The sequence below is a fragment of the Spea bombifrons genome, chromosome 5, assembly GCF_027358695.1.
Source record: "Spea bombifrons isolate aSpeBom1 chromosome 5, aSpeBom1.2.pri, whole genome shotgun sequence".
In the NCBI taxonomy this organism is placed as follows: Eukaryota; Metazoa; Chordata; class Amphibia; order Anura; family Pelobatidae; genus Spea; species Spea bombifrons.
The window spans coordinates 66,321,799-66,340,903 of NC_071091.1; the positions used below are offsets into that span (position 1 = coordinate 66,321,799).

General features: G+C 39.0%; 1 protein-coding gene across 1 annotated transcript; it reads right to left on the bottom strand.

Annotated features, from left to right (window-relative positions):
* Positions 1-2,363: 2,363 nt before the first annotated feature.
* On the bottom strand, positions 2,364-16,710 carry LOC128497014 (leukocyte elastase inhibitor-like). The gene is made up of 7 exons (XM_053466861.1): positions 16,568-16,710; positions 13,223-13,395; positions 5,949-6,089; positions 4,979-5,096; positions 3,521-3,663; positions 3,278-3,445; positions 2,364-2,856 (listed from the first exon to the last, which is right to left on the bottom strand). Exons 2-7 carry the CDS (start codon positions 13,385-13,387, stop codon positions 2,455-2,457), a joined length of 1,137 nt encoding a protein of 378 aa, XP_053322836.1. The 5' UTR covers positions 13,388-13,395; positions 16,568-16,710; the 3' UTR covers positions 2,364-2,454.
* Positions 16,711-19,105: the final 2,395 nt, after the last annotated feature.

Consider the following 19,105-nt stretch of genomic DNA (forward strand, 5'->3'; position numbering starts at 1 on the left):
GAGGTGTTGGAGAGATAGGGAGAAAATGGAGAGGTGAAAAGTTGAGATAACGAGAAAGGGGAAGATCAAGAGGAGACTTGAGTGGAGACCACGCTGGGTGCAATCTGGGTGAGGGGTAAGTCCTGTGGATGCAATCTGGGTGCTGGGGCAAGTCTATATGTACATATCATAGAGTTAAAATTGGATGTCTAATACAGATGGACTTGGTTGCATATTTTCAGAGAGGTTGTTGGAAAAAATCAGAATTGTGTTAATTTTGAAATGTTTTGCAAGTATTTGTGTGTTGTATGTGTGTATTTGTGCAGTGTGCCTCACTCCCAAAGCGGATTCCACTGCTATCACATTTTGGAGACCTAGCAATGTCCCTGCCTGTGGGCCTTTAAGTGATTCCTATTTCTCGGTCACCCTAGTTAATAGTCTAATCCAGACATATAAGCCTTACTAATTCTATCAGCACCTCCATACATCCCTACACCTTTAACTTAAATTTTTGTTGTGTAGGAGTGTATTAATGTGATTTACAGTCTTCTTCATCTGTAAATAATTCAGAAGATAATTCTTCTTATTACCTTCCAAGACACCCCCCCCCAAAAAGTGCCCTTTCTGGCTGTTTCAAATACTGAGAGGTATGCAACTGAATGATCAGACCTGCAAAGTCAGGAATACATCTGGAGTGTTGGTTGCCTTGAAAGAAATTGCCTGTACTAACCTTACCGTTTTCAAGACCCGATGAATCACAGTCATTTGACGTGTACATCTATCAGGTGGTTACAAACTAACCAATTACATCAATTCCATGGCGGTGAGTGGGATTCTCTATCTGCTAATTGCTCAGTGTGCCCAATTACACCTGATTAGAAGAATGGGGGGATGTTTTTCCTTTGAGCAACTCCCAGAAACCATCACATAACCATGCTCTACAGGCTCTCCATGGTACTGAAAAGTGTAATCCAGACATAGACCATTTACTTACCAAATTCTAGAGCGATAACAAATACAATCCAGATTGCTGATATGCGTGAAATCGGTATGTCATGTTTTCTTCACTTTATTGGGCCACATGAGGAAAAAGTTGATATATACCAACATGGGCATTTACCATACTGTGTTTCTGGTTTCCAGTTACAAAAACTGACCAACTGACAATCACTGGCATCAGGGAGATGTGTTCACAGTGTACAGAAACCACCCTAACCAATATCTAGCAGATAGAGAAAGTCACTACATTGATGATGAACTTGGGGGTTCATGTTTTTGGCAGGACAAAATTGGGTTAACCAAGAACAAATGTTTGCAATGTAGCATAACTGAGAAACAAAGAGCCTTGCCTCTGCAACCTTCTCTTCACTGTTTGTTGTGAACTCTATAGACATGTTACTTTCTAACACAAATGAAAAAGAACGGTTATAGCAGCTTAGTAGAACAGAAGGATGGGGAATGAAAGCTCAGCTGTTTATTTAAAATGATTCTGGCTGCTACTGTGATTGAGCTAGGCCTGTACAAACTGCTGAGCGTCAGTAGAAAGTGAATGGAGGGTTTGTCTTTTTTGTTACAATAAAGAATATATCTGACTATGCTGTCTCTGCCACTGCATTAGCACACTGAGCCAGTAAGTAATCTGTCATGTCTGAAAATTGGAATGATCTCGGCTGAACTCCAAGGTTCCGAAAATGTGAGGACAGAAAATTCAGCCATTTGATAATCATGGAGGCTTTTAATGGGTTTGTCAAATACCTACCAAAAATCCACAAATGTGTGTTACACCTTTTCAGTGCCAATCATTTATGGGGCACATTATTCACAAAGATGCGGCAGCAGCACACATTATACTATAGGTAATAATGCTGTAATTAGTACCCAAATATATTTTCTTAAGAAATATGAGAAGCGTCTAAAGTTATTTCATTGTAGATATATTGAAATGTTGCAGTTGATTTTGAATGTTTTTTGATTGTGAGAGTTATCTCCTTTCTTCTTTTGCTCTGTTAATTTAAAATGTTCTTTTCTGCTTTATAAATAAAATAAAAATATGTGGGTGCTACTGGTCACCACAGGACAATTCAGTTTCTCGTTAAAGCCTCAACGTTTTGTATTTGCAATGTTTGATAAAAAAAAAACCCTAAAATTTATCACAATCACAAGGCCATTCACTTGGTTATAATCTCTTTCAATTTTTAACTTGCAATGAAATATAATGTCTTTTTTTGCCATGTGCGAGGGTTTAATCAGGGCATGGCTTTCACTCTTGATAATATGTAGGTAGGGAGAAAAAGCTGCATAACCTAATGTTAAAGAATTTGCTGATGGTAATGTCTTAACTTTTTTTCTGTGAATACAAACAAGCTGGAGAACAATAAGCCCTGTGCTTTCGTAGACATGAAGGTATTTATTAAGATTGATGATAGATGAGGCTGTGTCATAATTACATCATTAACTAAAAGGGAATGTTTATTTCTATGGGGATACAAATCTGCCTAGGAAAAGAATGCTCTTTGTTGTGTTGTTGCGAATTAAGAATAGAAATGGATGGTTAGCATTAAATTCTTCTTCCATCAACATGCAAACCATCGCAATTCCTGCAGTGGCTGCTGCTGCTTCTGTGCCCTCTTCATTCACCTCTACAAAGGACTTGTGAACAAAGTCTGATAAAAACAGGTTGCTTGATCCAGATATACCAGATAGATCTGCACATCCTGGATTAAAGAGATCCACTATTCCCATACTAGTCAGCTTAGACTTGAGCTTGTACGTGTCCTCCAGCTTGAACTTTGGTAGATGAACATGAACATCAATTAAACTCATATTCTCTGATTTTGTCCATTCTTGAAACTTTTCTACAGTCAGTTCATTTTCAAGCTGTGGTCAAAGAGAAAGAAAGCTAAATACAACAAAACTATCAATACTAACAACTAACAAAATGAGTATTCATCTACCTTGGCTCAAATTGGCAACAGAACTCAGTGGGTCCCTCAGCCCTAAAGAACATTTATCTGCTGCCTTCTTGGCACATTGTGTTTTCCTTGTTATTTTTTATGGAAAGATTAGTTTTGTAATGTAATTGAGACTCTTTGCTGCATGCTGCATCTGATAAATAATATCCTATATAGCTTTAAAGTTTCTCAAGGACATTTGATTATGATTTTTACATTGAAAATAGATAAGAAACTTGGTAAAAAAAATATTTAGCAAAATAGTTATGACTTGGTTCTACTTGCCTTTGACCAAGTGGTATCTTCCAATGTAATAGGGTTTAATTATTTATTATAAAATTATATACCTTCTGTAGTCCAGTGGTGTCATCGTCAATTGTATCTGGCAACATGATAATCATACTAATATCTTTTCCAGCATATGGAAGCTCCAAGATTCGACAGTTGATATCGGGGATGTAAGCGAAGGGGAATTTTTTCATCTGATACATCATTTTTACCATCTTCTGTTCATTCTGTGCAAAATAAAATAATCATCAGTACATGCAAAGAGTATATAATTTATATCTGAACAAGCAATTTAAGTTTACCTTATTTAAATTGAATGGCTTTTCTGTGGTCTCTTTAGGGTTGAATTTCTCGGCCCAGTCACCTTTAAAGTAAATGGCATTTGCCAACACCAACTTGGTAGTTTCGTCCACTGATCCCTCAGCCAGCAGCTCAGGAATTTTTCCTACAGCAGAAATGGTGTTATTCTTAATAGAACAATTACCATAATCAGAGTACATTAAATTGCATGTGGAATAGTGCATTAAGGCAATCAGTGGTATCATAGGGTAACAAAAAGGTAGATATTATATGTGACAGAATGTGCATGATGATAGTGGAAGCATTCATGAGTGTGCCCCTGAGCTTGGCATCAGGTGGCTACATTTAATAAAAGCGAAGCAGGGCTGCCTGTGCCAATCCACCAGGAGTAATACAGAGAGTTTAGGTGTTTCTCTGATTGGTTGTGATTGGTTGCTCTTCCCAAAAGCATAATATGAGGAAGGTTGGTTGCCCTCCAATCGGTAGCTGTTTAATGAAGTGACTATCCCCTATTAGCTGTTATTCCCCCAACCCAGAAGCAGGTGCTTACAAACGCCCACTAGTTGTTTTATTGCCCCTCTTCTCTACTGGTAAAAGGTTGTTTTTTCCCAATAAACAGTTCCTCTAGATATCTCCTAATCATGTCTCTGCTGGCCTTTGATGGGATACAAAGACCCACAAAAAGCAGCAGGGCTTCCCTGGCACCCTGGAAAAGGATAGCTTTCAATGATGGCTAAGGTTTTACCCTCACAGCTCTTATTACCGTCATATTATGTATACAGTGTCAAGCAAATAATTATCTCACCTTATACTGTAATCAATCAAAGACTAGGATCAAGTAGACAACAAGCCATTGGACCATTCTGCTAGAAATAATTGTTCACTTTATGGGTTATGTATAAAGATAAGTTCTGGTCCCAAATTTTTAAATAATTGTCAATAGAAACATGTCCATTGGTTTCTATGGTGATTGCTCCAGAAATGGTCTTTGCACATAGCCCTCAGCAGTGCTGTGTTAATTAAACAAGCCCCCCTCCATACCGCCATTCTTCTGAGAAGTGGGAAATGATGTCATATCCTGCCATCCTGCCTTTTAATGATACGCAGCGCTGTTCAGAAATAAACTATAGAGGCTGTGCCAATTCACCATAGTCCTCCACAGTGTTGATGGACTAGTTGGTCAGATCGGTGCTCTCTTTTTTAACTAGCCCGTCGAGCAGTGGCGCTACAGATCACCCAAAGGCTCCCTGTTGTAAGGCAGAGGGAGCATCCATTCCTCTGGCATCTGTCATACACGATTTACACCAATGTTTTTTTTTTTTGTCTGCTGGTTGATTAATTTCTTTATTGCTAATGCTTCATCAGTAATGCTTGCAAGATTAACATACAACTTAAACATATTATTTATCACAGTTACTCTCCTTGCACGGTCACTAGCACACATTATTAGGGAACTGTACCTTTAGTCTCTTCTGACACCCAGGAGTTTATTTCTTTTCGGGCAGCGTTTGGAGAAGACATGAAATCAACAATTCCTAAGTCTGCTTTGTACAAACTTTGGATAGAAGATATAAACTCCTGTAAAATAAAATGTATAAAATGTTTTAAGAACAATCATAAAAATAAATAAAAAAACACTCCTCTTCCACTCCTTCTGTCCCTGTTTTCTATGTTCATCTGTATAATCCCCTTGTACAAACACAACAGAATCTGTGCATGCTATAGAAACAAAAATGAATGTTCACACTGATAAATAATATGACAATACAACACACTAAAGTTTTAGCCTTGTAATCTTGTACCATATTTTTTAATTGTTGCCTTTTTCTATATAGTAAATAATATTTGTCTGTAGCACATCCTACTGCACACACACAACCTTCCTATTGACGTAGAGATGTGCAGTGCGTTGAACAATTTACAAGTAAAAAAAAAATAAAACATTTATTGTACGTTTATCTTTGTTCAATATTTTTCAAAGGGTACACTCGTTCCTTGCTCTCATTTTTGAATGTTAGTAAATAAAGACACCAAATTCACTGTTTGTCCAAGAATATCCCTTTAGAGACCCAACCCACTAACACATACTAGGACTTACATGAACTGTTTCCAAGACTCAGGTATATTTCTTTCACAGCCCATCAGGTATTACATTAAAATTCTCTGGAAAGCATGGTAGTATAACAGGGCATACATATAAAGTTGTTCTGGTGCAATCCTTATATATAGCAATTTGCCCAGATTATTTTGCTTTATAAATTATTTATTTTTAAACACGACTTATAAAAAATAAGGTCTAAGAATTAGACTTCCCAATATTACATTCCCATAATCTCAAATAACATGGAACATCATGCTCACTGGAAGGAATACTTGACTAGGTACAACACCTGCCCCGCTATGTGTTCTTACAACAGTTTTTACTCTTACAGGAAGGACGCTTGAGGTCTTCTCTCCGAACAGTCGGTTGGCCAGATTCAGAACGTATGAAGAATCTGCTTTCTTGTTAATTTTAGCACTAAGGCTTTGGAAATTTTGTTGGAAATCCTTATTATCATCAACGTGCATGGTCTAAATTTAGAAAACACATTGTTAAATATGTAAAAATAGACATATTATTTAGTGTTATAACAATAACATATTGTATGAGATGATACCATATCCAACTCATTCCAATGTTCTAAAATAGAAAACCCTACCCTCTTAAATATATTTGCATGTAATTAAATAAATGTATTGAAAGATTCAATACTGCTTTTATTATGCATTGTCTGAATACTGAAGGGTATCGTATCCAAATGATAACTAAACCATACCAACATTTAAGAACAACAATACACTTCCTAAACATGAGGTTGTAAGGGGCATTGAACCATACAAAATAACACATAAATAAATAAAAACAAACACACCAAAATTGGATGAAACAGGCCGTGGACTTTTATTTGGTTTATCAAACATACAAACTTCAAATATAACGAAATAACTTTGCAACCAATGTATCAAAACATAACAAGCCCTTGGCACAAGCCCAGAGCCTCCGTACAAACCACATAACCTTGCCAAACCGCCATAAAAGCCAGCCGGCATAACTTAAACTTACAGTTCACCCTAAAAATTATAGGATAACTATACCCCGATAAAAGCCACGACAAAAAATACATTGTAATCCAGGGTGGGTGGGAGGGCGCATTTTCATCAAGTCTTCCATGGAGTCTTCAGCTTACCAGCCTCGCCACTGCTCACCAGACTCAAGGTCAGTGCAGTATCGGCTCAGCGGTTCGCCAGGTAAGTGCACAGCTCCCTCACAGCGCTCTATTTATAGCTGATTTTCCCGCCGATAGCGCGGCGCGAGGCAGGCGCGAGGCAAGCGCGAGGCAGGCACGCGGCAGCGCGAGACGCTAAAAAACGCGGCAAAGACGCTAGCGCATGGGCAAACACAAAATCTTACATAAGCTTCACATTTTTTTTTTTTTTATTTTGCAAGATACCTGACCTTTATTGACCCCATAGCCTATACCTGCAATGATAACCCTGACCTCTATTAGCCCCCACAACCTCATGCCACCCTGCCCTATGGTTGCAGGCTTTATCATGAGGTTGTAAGGGGCATTGAACCATACAAAATAACACATAAATAAATAAAAACAAACACACCAAAATTGGATGAAACAGGCCGTGGACTTTTATTTGGTTTATCAAACATACAAACTTCAAATATAACGAAATAACTTTGCAACCAATGTATCAAAACATAACAAGCCCTTGGCACAAGCCCAGAGCCTCCGTACAAACCACATAACCTTGCCAAACCGCCATAAAAGCCAGCCGGCATAACTTAAACTTACAGTTCACCCCAACCGCCTCAAATGAGCCTTAATGACCATTTGAGGCCCCACCCCACAAAACCACGGCCTGTTCCACCATATCCTGCAAATCAACATTAAATATATCATTACCTATGTCAGACAGATGAACACCATCCTGTCTATATAAACCTGCACACCCTCCTTCCAAATTAGTGTGCCGAAAAGAAAAACCTCCTTCTAACAACATGAATTTTTCAATTGCTCTATTAAATTTGCGACGTACTCTCTCCAACGCCTTTAATTCTGGCCTCTGCAGCCACAGAAGCCGTGGAATCATCTCTGACCATACCAATAAAACATTTTTAAAGCATTCTTTAAAACATAAAATGAAACTTTTACAAAACATTATTAATTCTAACGACTTCATTCTACCCATGTCATTCCCACCACAATGTATAATTATGGCATTTGGCCATGGAAAATTAGCTATACCTTCTTCTAAGCAATCCCTCAAATTATTAACCCTTAAACCTCGTACCCCTAACCAGTAAACAGTAATAACACTTCTATCAAAACCTAAATTCTCTCCATAGCTTCTGTCTGCTGCTCTTCTTTGCGCCCAAAATACGTAAGAATGCCCAACAATCCATACTATAAAGGTTGGACGACCTGGAAAAAATGCAAAGTTAACAACACTAACAAAATAACAAGCTTATAACAAATTAGGCCTAACATATATTTTAAAACGGTCAGATTGCCACCTTCCCAACCTCTTAATTACTGAATGATCTAAACCTAATAAAGCAGCTTCAGTAGCAGCACCAATCCTGAAAGAATGTGACGTAAATCTTTCATTAGCTAAACCCAATTCCTTCAAACCTAACTCCAAAACCCTTCTAAATTGAAACCTAGTTAAGGGTAACCCGGACCGATGCACCAACCAATTTCCCGTAACCCCAGGACGAATTGCATTAAAAACCTCTGCAGCTCTAACCGGACAAATGTCCGAACCCCCCATCCTATTCAATATAACCCAACAACCCTTGGCATCCTTGTCTGTTTTAGAATTCCTAACAAACAATTTCAAATTCACATCACAAATAACATCTTTATCTCGTAACCCAGACCCGCCAAACTTATTATGTGCCACTAATTCACTAATTCTAAATGCTCCGAAAAAAGCCACCACAAAAGCTGCCTTAAACAACACGCATTCAAATTCATCCCAACAAATTCTATACAAAACACCTATCAAACTTTGTAAAACCTTAGATGACAAAGGTCTCCTGTTATCAGGCGTCCTAGTGATGTTACCATAACCTTTAAGCACCTGCTTAATAATGAAATCTCGAAATGAGTGCTGCTTACCAGCTAATTTAAAAAAGAAAGCTACACCAAATAGAGATCTATCTATACTAGACTTAGCAGTACCCTTATCAATTAAACTAAGCACAAACGATAATGCTCCATCCACACTCCCTTCAAAAATGTCCAAACCCCTTTGCTGAACAAAAACAGTCCAAGCCTTCCAAGCCTTGGAATAAACCTCCCATGTATTTTTTGAAACAGATTTCACCAACAGATCACTTATCCGGGTGAAGTTAGATCCCAAACCGACTCCGGAATTACCAGACCGTCCCTGTCTGCTTGCGGCGCCAACGTCCTGAACAGCTTAAAATTAAAACGAGACAGTGCATCAGCGACAACGTTCCTACTACCAGGAATATGTTTCGCTTTAAGCCATATGTTACATTTTAAACATAAATACACTAAATGTCTCAATAAATTGATTACAGGGGTAGACTTAGCCCTCAAAGTATTAACTACCCAAACCACACCCATATTATCACAGTGAAGCAAAATCCGTCGATTAACCCATTGTTGAGACCATAGAACAAATGCCACTACCACTGGAAATAATTCTAATAAAACCATATTTTTAGTCCAACCCGCTTCCACCCACGCAATCGGCCACTCAGCAACTGCCCAATGCCCATTCCAAAATATCCCAAAACCCGTAGCTCCCGCAGCGTCAGTATAAAACTCCATAGCATCATTATCCACAAATTCTTCCTGCCAAATAGCAGAACCGTTAAAATCACTCAAAAACAAATCCCAGATTTTAAGATCCTCTTTGATCTGTTTAGTGATCCGCACCCTATGATGAGGCATCTTTTTACCTGAAATGGCCCTCGCGATATGTCTAGAGAAAACCCTACCCATCGGCATCACCCTGGAAGCGAAATTAAACATCCCTAACAACGACTGAAATTCCTTAACCTTTAATTTATGACTACTTAAAACCTTAGCGACAAACAATCTTAACTTCCTAATCTTATCATCAGGCAGCCTAAAGCACATATTTGCAGAATCAATCACAATTCCTAAAAATTGCAACTCTGTACACGGAAAAACCGTCTTATCTTTAGCTAACGGAACACCAAAACTATCAGTTAACTGTAAAAACGTATGAAGCATAAACAAACAATCATCAGAATCTGCTTTACCAATAAATAAAAAATCGTCCAAATAATGTACCACAGAAACAAAACCAGAAACATCCTTAAATACCCACTCTAAAAATGTTGAAAACGCCTCAAAATAAAAACAAGAAACTGCGCAACCCATCGGTAAACATTTATCAAAATAAAATAAACTATCAAATTGGAAACCTAATGACCAAAAACAACTGGGATGTATAGGAAGCAACCTAAAAGCCGCTTCTATATCAACCTTAGCTAATAATGCATTTTTGCCTAACAATCTAACCCATTTAAGAGCATCATCAAAAGACGCGTAATGTACAGAAAAATCTTCCTTTATTATTTCATCATTGAGAGAACTACCATACGGAAACGATAAATGATGAATTAGCCTAAAAGCACCAGGTTCCTTCTTAGGAACTAGACCAAGTGGTGATAAACGAAAGCCAGAGAATGGGGGCTCAGTGAAAGGACCCTCAATCCTACCTAAACGCAACTCTTTACCTATTTTATCTCTCACTACATCCTCATTCAACTTGACTGACTTCAAGTTATCAACCCAAACCGTCCCTTCCTTATTATAAATAGGAATTTGAAAACCTTCATTAAAACCATCATAAAGCAGCTTAGCCATCTGTTGGTTTGGATATCTGCCTAAAAAGGGGAGCAGACTTACTACCCTCACCGGCGTCATTGCCTTTTGGAAGGTCTTTTCCTGCATGCAATAAGTTCTTCCGAAAACAACGAAAAGCCGGGTGATTACCCGAACAAACAGAACATTCGTGTTTAAACTTGCAAGTATTGGGCCACTTACATTGGTTCTCATTAAAGGACCAACAAATACCTTTCTGCCTATTAGGATGCGACACATTACTCATTGACCTAAAACTGCTAACATTTTTCTGTGGTAACATAATGCTTACCCACGAGCCTACATCCTTCATCCCCCATTTCAAATTTTTATGAACAGACAGTTTTTGTCTAAAAGTCTCATCGTAATGAAACCACGCTAATCCTCCAAAGTTTTTGTAAGCCTCTAAAACCGCATCAAGATGCTGAAACAGACCTGCACTGCTGTCCTTATGTTTCTCGCAATAAACACTTGAAAATATACAAAACGCCTGTAACCAATTGTTAAAAGATCTCACTACCGGCCTGCGCCGGTCATCATCCTTATCTTGCTTCATTAAAAAATCCTTTGACGCAGGTAATAACGATAATAAGTCCAAATACTCATTGTTCCAAATTTTTTCTTTAACACTTTTACTTAAATGAAAACCCAGCGGAGAAACCTCACATGACATAACTTCCTTCATGCAGGCTTCATGAACTATACTGCTCCTCACACCAATCTTGTCACTCTGACCAACATTGTCATTCTGTACCCAAGCCTGAGCTGGACTTTGTTTTTGCAAACCTTTTAAAATAACCATTAAAGCAGAAACAGCGTCATTAAATGTATTATCCTGAAAACCAACAGACTCACCAGCTTCACCAGCTCTGCCCTCGTCTCTCCGTCCAGCATCAAGATGTTCTGCAGCAGCTGGAACAGCCTGTGACTGACGTCTGCCCCGGCTGTTCATTTGGTTGCTGCAGCCCTCACCCGGGTCCTGAACGGACCTGGACCTTTTCGCCACCTCCTTCACCCGAGAAGCGGGCCTTTTCTTCGTCTGAACCGATTCAGACACTCTTCTTCCGGGTCTGCTACGTCTGACCGACGCAGCCGTGACCCGATCAGCTGCTTTCGATGACCCGGCGTTATCCCGCGAGAGAGCGCCATCTATCGGGTCCTTCGCCGGTATAAAAACTTCTTCCGGCTCCTCCTCAGCCACTTCGTCTTCAGCTCCACTCGGAATAGCAGGAACCATTGCGTCTTCAAACGAAGAAGCCTGGAGACACCCACGAAGCCATTCTTCTCCTCCCTGCACGGCAACCCGCTCCTGCAGCATTTTCATCAAGTCTTCCATGGAGTCTTCAGCTTACCAGCCTCGCCACTGCTCACCAGACTCAAGGTCAGTGCAGTATCGGCTCAGCGGTTCGCCAGGTAAGTGCACAGCTCCCTCACAGCGCTCTATTTATAGCTGATTTTCCCGCCGATAGCGCGGCGCGAGGCAGGCGCGAGGCAAGCGCGAGGCAGGCACGCGGCAGCGCGAGACGCTAAAAAACGCGGCAAAGACGCTAGCGCATGCGCAAACACAAAATCTTACATAAGCTTCACATTTTTTTTTTTTTTTTTATTTTGCAAGATACCTGACCTTTATTGACCCCATAGCCTATACCTGCAATGATAACCCTGACCTCTATTAGCCCCCACAACCTCATGCCACCCTGCCCTATGGTTGCAGGCTTTATCATTACCCATTGATATTGTTATGTCGACTCACAACATCACACTGCAAAATATGTTACATATTCTAAATGTTAGCATTACTTTGTTAACTTGTTGTTAACAAAATACAGGGTTCACCACATAACCACAGCAGTTTGCTTGATGAATACTGAAGACATCTGGGACTACATTTTTTCACGATATACAAAAGGCAAACAAATACTTGTTTGGGTGTTTTGGGGGCAGATATGTTAAATTATGTTTCTGGAAAAGAAAGATAGAAGGATTTTTTTGCCTCAAAGAGAGATTGCACACCAAGACTATTAGGAAGTGTGGATGGTTATCCCAACTGAAATGCCATAAAAAAGTTTGAAGGACATAAGTATTACAATTCTGAAATTCATAAGTAATTATATACATCAGATGTTCTAGCACACAATATTATAAATGCTGAACAGTATAAATGAATACATTCAAACATTGGATGTTTGCAAAGGAAGTGCCCACTTCTCTACTAGTCGTAACTTGACTTTAATGTTAGAATCAATTTTGAATTGTCAGATGCAAATTAAATATTAGATGCATTAGCCTGGAATTTCCTGACATTTGAATTGTTTGCAGACATGAAGTCATCCTAAAACCATGTTTTTTGAAGCGACTATGTTCTTTTTTTATGACTAGTATATTATTGCCAGCTAGACTATTGCATGCTATTGCCCAAGTTTCCCTTGGTTTATGAGTAACTTTCATGACCATAAATCAGCTTATATCCACCTCTTACATTTACGACCTATTAACTATTCTAAAGGAACCACCATAGATAAGGTTTAATAATTAACCTTTTGTTGCACATAGGACTAGTCATATAGCTATTACACCATCATCCTGATATAAATAAATCTAAAATGTCGAGACAGTAGTTTATATAAAACCATGGGTTGATATCAAATTGAGTAGTTCTTCTTTATTTCAGCTGCATTGATTTTCGTTGATCTAGACTACATACACATATTAGTAATGGTACATACAAGTACATACAAGTACTACGTGTTTGTTAGTTATCAAACTGCAAAAAATACATACCTTAGAGATTTGCTCAGCAGTTTTACCTTTTGCACCCAACACCACCATACCCAATGCTGCTGATATACTGAAAGGCGAGAAGAAGACATTTCCCTGATTGCTTTCATTTATCTCCCTGAATAACTCAAATGAAAACTGGGTGCCAGTAGAAGCCAGTTTCTCCATGTTTGTTCCTAAAATGACAATATAAGTATAAGTATATGTGGTTTCTCCTTTTTTAATGCCATCATAAATACATTTTATGCATAAATGTATGTTCTAGAATATATATATATATATAGACTGGACAAATCATTAAGCCAATTCCACACAAAAAGTATGGTTTTCTTCCTACTTCCCATTTTGCTTTGTTAGAAGACGCTTTTGCCCATTTAGAATGTGAAAGGGCAGCCATTTTTCACTTAATACACCTTTTTTTTTCTCTTGAAAAATATTGGAAAAAAAGCATTGTCCAAAATATTTTGGTATGTCCCCTTCAGCATTTCAACAGACTTTAGAAAATGCTATGCTCCCAACTTTGTGGGAACAGTTTGGGGCAGGCCTTTTTCTATTCCAACATCACTGCCCCAGTGAACAAAGCAAGGTTCATAAAGACATGGTTAGATGAGTTTGTTGCAGAAGAACCTGACTGGCCCGCACAGAGCCCAGACCTCTACCTCATTAAACTCCTTTGGGATGAACTGGAATGGAGATTATGAGCAAAAAATCCCACAGAAACTCTTCAAAATCTTGTGGAAAGCCTTCCCAGAAGAGTGGAAGCTGTTATAGCTGGAAAGGGGAGGCAACTGCATATTAATGTCAATGTATTTAGAATGCAATGGCATAAAAGTCCCTGTTGATGTAATGGTCAGGTGTCCATATGGTGTATATACTATAGTAAGTACTTTTGCAACACAAGGGTTACTGGCAATAACATAAAGAACTGTAATGTGGGATTAGTTGCAATGTTGACCGAAGGTGAGGAAACATAGCTTCTACTTCCCGAGAATTCTGTTTTCTGTGGCACAAATTGTGAGAGACAGATTCATGGGAAGGGTTCTTACTGGATAAAAAAGAAAACTCAGAGGGGTAAGAACTGTGGCACAAAATGTGAGATTTACAAGAGAAAAAGAGTGGGAAACACTAAAATGCATTCAATTTATAGTCAGGCTACTCAATCAGTAGTGTTTGGAAAATGTATGTAGACTCTTCCAAGTAGCCACTTTACAAATCTCTTCAGGAGGGGCCGAATATGCAGCCCAAAACGTAGCCACAGCCCCCTCAGAATGGGCCTTATGTCCCAGAAGAGAAGTTATGCCTACAGATAGATAAGGAGTTTAAGAATGGTTTAAATAATCCAGTGGGTAATAGTCTTTTTAGAGGTGTAGCAGCCTTTGGTAGACCCTGAGTAGCAGATGGATTAATATCTTCCTAGTTTCTAGGGTTAGGAAAAAAGGTAGGAAGCATAATATCTTGTACTCTGTGGCACATAAACATTTCCTTTGTGGACAGAGCCTGCAAATTGTCCCACTCGCCTGGCTAATGCAATAGCCACAATAAAGGTTGTTTTCTACAACAAAAATGGAATAGGCTAAAAGTCCAGAGGCTCAAAAGAGTCAGTTGATTATGTAACGGGTTCATGTCCCAAGTTATCGGTTTTGCCGGGTTGGCAAGGCCATAATCTGTAGATTACTCTGGAGAACCTACAGAGGGGGATTAGTGGTGAGAGGCCCTTATCAAACCCTTTTTGCAAAAGTAAAATGGCTGTGTAAGGGGAAGGACATTGGGCATCCAGATTTTTAAATAACGAGGTGACCAGCTTCCTACTCTGTAACTGACTCAGAGAACTCTCTTTTTCTCAATTTCCTGTGAGCCTTAGTAAATTAAGATTTGGATGACCAAACCCGCCAAGGCCAGTCTAGAGCAATGATGATGTCCAAGGCTGTGTCTGTAACAATTTTCTTTAGGACCTGTGAGATCAGGGGAATAGGAGGGGAAATCTAGGCTAGATGAAAATCCCATAATTGAGATAAGGCATCTACTGCTGAAGGACTTAAGTGAGAACTTAGTTCATGGGGTTGATGTCTGGGACCCCCACCTGTTGATCAAAAGCCGAAATGTCTCCTGGGATCATTTGTCCGGTATCAGCGAATGTTGACTTCAGAAATCCACTTGAACATTCAGAGCCCCCTTGATATGAAGAGCCAGAGAGACTTGCCAGTTTTCTTCCCAGGGACAGATTCAGGTAGGTCACCACTGTTTTCTTCTCCAGCTGTCTTGGATGACCTGATCTGACAAATGAGCACCCCAACCATAGCGGCTGGCATCTGTGGTGATGACTAGAGGCGCAGGTGTCAGCCAAGATCTTCCGGAGGTTAGTTGGGCCTGGTCTAACCACTAATTCAGGGAGGACAGAGTCTGTGGTGGAAATCTTACATCATGGTCTAGAGATGTCATACAACCATCCCATCAAGGCAACAGGAAAAACTAGAGCCAAAGGGATGGCATATCTCGATGGTGTCAGACACCCTACGAGAGCAATAGCTGTCTGGAAGGTTGGTCTCTTTGTATACTGCATATGACATATACGCTCTGTCAAATTTTCTTGCTTGTACTGAGGTACCCAGAGAAATGTTGAGCATGAAGCTATGGAAAGTAATGTGCCTGGCGGGAATGAGATGAGATTTGTCCCAGTTCACTAGCCATCCTTTTTGCAGAAGCACGGAGAGGGTGATGTGAACTTAACCTTGTGACTGAGAACTTACTTGGAGGAGCCATTCGTCTAGGTAAGGATAGCAGGAAAGAACTCGCATCCAAAGCAATGAGAGTGTGTTCAGTACATGCACACATTCGATTAGCCAGTGAGGCGACTAGTGGTAAGCAAACCACCTGTCAGGCGATGTGTGTAGCCAAACACGTCTCTGTCACAGAAAATAGATGTGGGATGGGGAAAGAGTCAAATGCGTATGGCGGGATTGTTCAAAATTCCCCACATTTGCAACCCAGGCACCCCACAAAAAATTAAAGGGATCTCTCAGCTATAATATATATATATATATATATCACATATGATGGTTGGTGTATCTCATAAACTTATTTATACTTGTTTATATAAGTTTCACACATCCAACAGTAAATAAATCTTGCTTTTACCATGCGGTTACCCTAAAAAATACAATAAAATTAATATAACATACAATACACTGAAATACAGGCCATGGCAGCATGAAAGAATGACATTGCAAAATACATTTCCTTTTGACAGAGAGAGCAAACAAGCATAATTCCCTGATGTTTAGGCATTTAGCTCTTCTTTGGGTAACTGCAACAGGCATTACTGCTCATTAGCCTTACAAAACCCCTTACCCTTTGTTTCTTTTCAGCAGTTTCTCTGTAGAGTTCGAGCCGTATGTGATAGGTGGGGCGGTGGCTATGCTTAGTGTATTCCTGGCTGCTGCTGTGTGTGGGGAATGTAGCAACTGATACGAAGGCACAATATATAATAGACTCAGAGCATACAGTGTAGACAGGAAGTGAGTGTGGGGAGGGCTCCTTACAGTGCATACAACTCAGGTGAAAGGTGTGCTTGCCTGCTTCTAGGTGTGGCTGTCAGTTCAGGGAAATCATGCAAAATTATGTATTATAGCATACTATTATTAATTATTCTTCATATACGGTAATTAAAATTAGTGAATTGATCATCACCTTGAAGAGGTCCCATTGTGTATAATAAGAAATAAACTTGTACCAGCAAATACCGCTCTAGGCTTTCCTTTTAACTTTTCCCTATGCCTGGTCTTGAGAAGAACTCTTAGCTATGAAAATGTATGGTAATAGTAGCTCTGAATGGCCTATGACTAACTTATCATGGTTTATTCACAAAAGTGAGAATTTTTCATAGGAGTTTACAGGAGAGTTGCATTTTCAACTTCGTTGTGCATTGTGAAAGATAGCCTCAGCGAATGACATGAATTCCCTCCGTCTTCAAGTGCTGGTATTGAACATTAGCACAAGAAGTTTTAGGATAACTTGTGATCAATGTTCCCTCTAATTTTTAGTAGTTAGTGAGCGCAGAAATCTTAAGTTGTAATTTTTTTTCCTGCTACAAATGTATGTGCGCTGGAAATGGTTGTGGAAATGCAAACTCGAACTTGTTTCAAGATAATGTTAGCACAACCTCTCTCTCATGGCTAATAAAACCTTTGTCCCCTGCTTCACAGTGCTACATCTCTCTTTTGCTCTCCTATGCTTATTTTATGTAAATATAAAATAAACAACTTCTGGAACCACAACAATGAAGGTATAGATCAACTGAATAACCCACAAACCCAGTAATGGAAAAATAAGTGAGAGTAGGTGATCTTAAAAAATACTAAATATGTATCAAATCACCATAAGTGTTAATAATCAATAATAATAATATACTTATATGTGAAAGTGTATAATTTCTTCTTGAATATTCGACCAGGTCACAAGATGATAATATACATGTAAAAGAAAAAAGTGCAAACATAGCGTAACCTGTAGCTTCAGTATATACAGGAATCCTTATTTAAATAAGAATCAAAAAAAAATGTATATGAAATATTTTATATATAAATTATTTTCAATATATAAGGAATCAAAAATACAGGAAACAGCTTGTATGCTTACCGTATAATACGAAACCTGGAAACATTATCTTCAAAGAACATTATCTTCAACGACTTTTTTGTTGTTCGCTGCTAATTAAAAGAACTGATTAATACCACTTACCTTGAACATTCTTGTGGTCTGCGGCTTACGGTCTGCGGTCCACGGTCTGCGATCTACGATCCATTGCAGAGAGGAGAGATGCCGAAAATCCATCAAGACTTCTATTGCCGGCGTCTCTATGAAGCTTTACCAACATGCATATATGCGTCTGCTCTTGTAAGCATACAAGCTGTTTCCTGTATTTTTGATTCCTTATATATTGAAAATTATTTATATATAAAATATTTCATATACATTTTTTTTTGATTCTTATTTAAATAAGGATTCCTGTATATACTGAAGCTACAGGTTACGCTATGTTTGCACTTTTTTCTTTTACATGTATATTATCATCTTGTGACCTGGTCGAATATTCAAGAAGAAATTATACACTTTCACATATTATAAGTATATTATTATTATTGATTATTAACACTTATGGTGATTTGATACACATTTAGTATTGGTTTGAAGCTCCTTATAGTTTTTCTAGCGCTTTTATTTCATTGTTTCTATTTATTTTGAACCCACAAACCCAGCCTTACAGGAATAGATCAACTTAAAATAGCATGGAAGCCCTTAATTGCAGGCATAGTTCACAGGTTGCACACCCAAAACACCATCCCTGGCACCCAAGGTCTACACATAGGACTTGCCCAGCACCCAGATTCCATCTAGACGACTTGCCCAGCCCCCAGATTGCAAACATAGGGTTTGCCCCTGCACCCAGATTGCATCCAGAGGATTTGCCCAGTACCCAGATCGTACCTACAGTGAGTTCCTATCAGTCAGGGCTCCTCTCAGACACAACATATTTTCGTTCTATACCCTTTAGGCACAACACAGTAACATTAGACTGTCAAAATAGACACATATACTCTACCCTTATAAATGCCTGCCCATACAGACATATGCACATTCATGTTTGCCCTTACACATAAACATGCTAACACTTGCCCTTGCACCCACACATTATTGCCCTCTTATCACCTTTTTATCTATATACAGTATACCATATGTACAATTTCCAGGAACCTGTTTGCATGCTTCTGCTTTTTAGCAATCACCTAATGTAGCTGTAAACCACAATCTTTTGTACAATACTTGTGAAATGGCCTGCCAGTCACCTACAACATGGTTTAAAGTTCACCGTGAGATGTCCTTGCCTTA